The 1,241-nt window shown below is 46.0% G+C and overlaps 1 protein-coding gene across 1 annotated transcript in view; it reads left to right on the top strand.

Annotated features, from left to right (window-relative positions):
• The first annotated feature begins 815 nt into the window (after positions 1 to 815).
• The window catches only part of PTGR1 (prostaglandin reductase 1), an 18,434-nt gene continuing 18,008 nt past the window's right edge, over positions 816 to 1,241 (top strand). The window contains 1 exon segment of the mRNA XM_007449775.1: positions 816 to 921. Within this exon segment, the coding sequence (XP_007449837.1) occupies positions 816 to 921 (106 nt within the window).

A 1,241-nucleotide genomic window follows, 5' to 3' on the forward strand; every position in this document is an offset into this window, starting at 1 on the left:
CCTGCCTCTGCAGTCGCGCCCTTTCCACGGGTGCTTCTGGACTTATGGCGAGTCCAGAATTCTCAGCGGCTGCCTTTTTTGGGAAAAAAAAGACAAGTAGGAACAGTAAGGTTTCGGGTCGAACCACCTCGATCGCTCCAAGCAAAATGTCCTGAGAGCTCAGGGCCGCCTGAATCATCTTCTCTTGGCCTTGTCTGCAGGCAAGTTTAAACCCAAACAGACCCTGATTTCCCCGTTGGTGCCAAAGAAAACTCGCGCCTGAAAATGGGGCTGAGCGCAGCGCCACCCGGCGGTTGTCAGGTGTTCCTGAGACTGCTTGCCTTAGAACGCAGCGCTCTGGCCCTTTGAAAAGATGTGCATGGACGTCGGTTCTTTGTGTTTGATGCTTTTTCTTAGAATTTGCTTCATATGAGGAGAGAAATGGAATATTTGCACTCCAGGTAGTTGTTCAGTGCCCTAGTGAAACCTTAGCAGTGGCCAGGAAGAATTTGTGTGGGTTAACATTGTTCCTTGCCTTGGAGATTTCTAAGGTAGCCTCAGTGTCCTCTTCTGCACAACTGTGCACTGGCAATGATAATAATACCTATCTTATAGGGAAATTATGAGGGTAAAATGAGATGATAAGTATGACGTGCTTAATGCACCAATAGAAACTGAATACTACTAAATAAACGTGATTGATGTTAAATGATAATGGTAACGTTGATGACGGGTAGACCCTGCTGTCTGGCCTCAGTGCAACACTTAGGGAGCCATAAGAATCCAGTCACTTCATGGCATTGACTACATGTTTACTGTGTTCTAGGAGCTTCAGGATGGTTCATGCTAAGAGCTGGACCCTGAGGAAGCACTTTGTAGGCCACCCTACTAATAGTGACTTTGAACTGAAGACAGTCGAACTCCCACCCTTAAAAAATAGAGGTAAGTCATGCTCATTAGATTTGAGTTGGAAGAGACTATATCAGTTTGCCTTTGCTGGATAACAAACTACCTCCACATTTAGTGACTTCAAACAACAATCATTTATTAGTTCACAATTCTGTGGGTTGGCAGTTTGGGCTGGGTTAAGTTGGTGGGCCTTCTCATCTGGGCTAAATGGTTAACTTAGGGTGGTCATCACTCACACGTCATGTTAGCCGGCTTTCTGCTCAGGTGCACGCCTCACTTCTCCATGTGGCCTTTCTAGCTGGCTGGTTTGAGCTCTTTGTTTTCACTGTGATTTCATAAATCTAGAGCAGCAG

Source organism: Lipotes vexillifer, unplaced genomic scaffold (assembly GCF_000442215.2).
Source record: "Lipotes vexillifer unplaced genomic scaffold, Lipotes_vexillifer_v1.1 scaffold230, whole genome shotgun sequence".
In the NCBI taxonomy this organism is placed as follows: domain Eukaryota; kingdom Metazoa; phylum Chordata; class Mammalia; order Artiodactyla; family Lipotidae; genus Lipotes; species Lipotes vexillifer.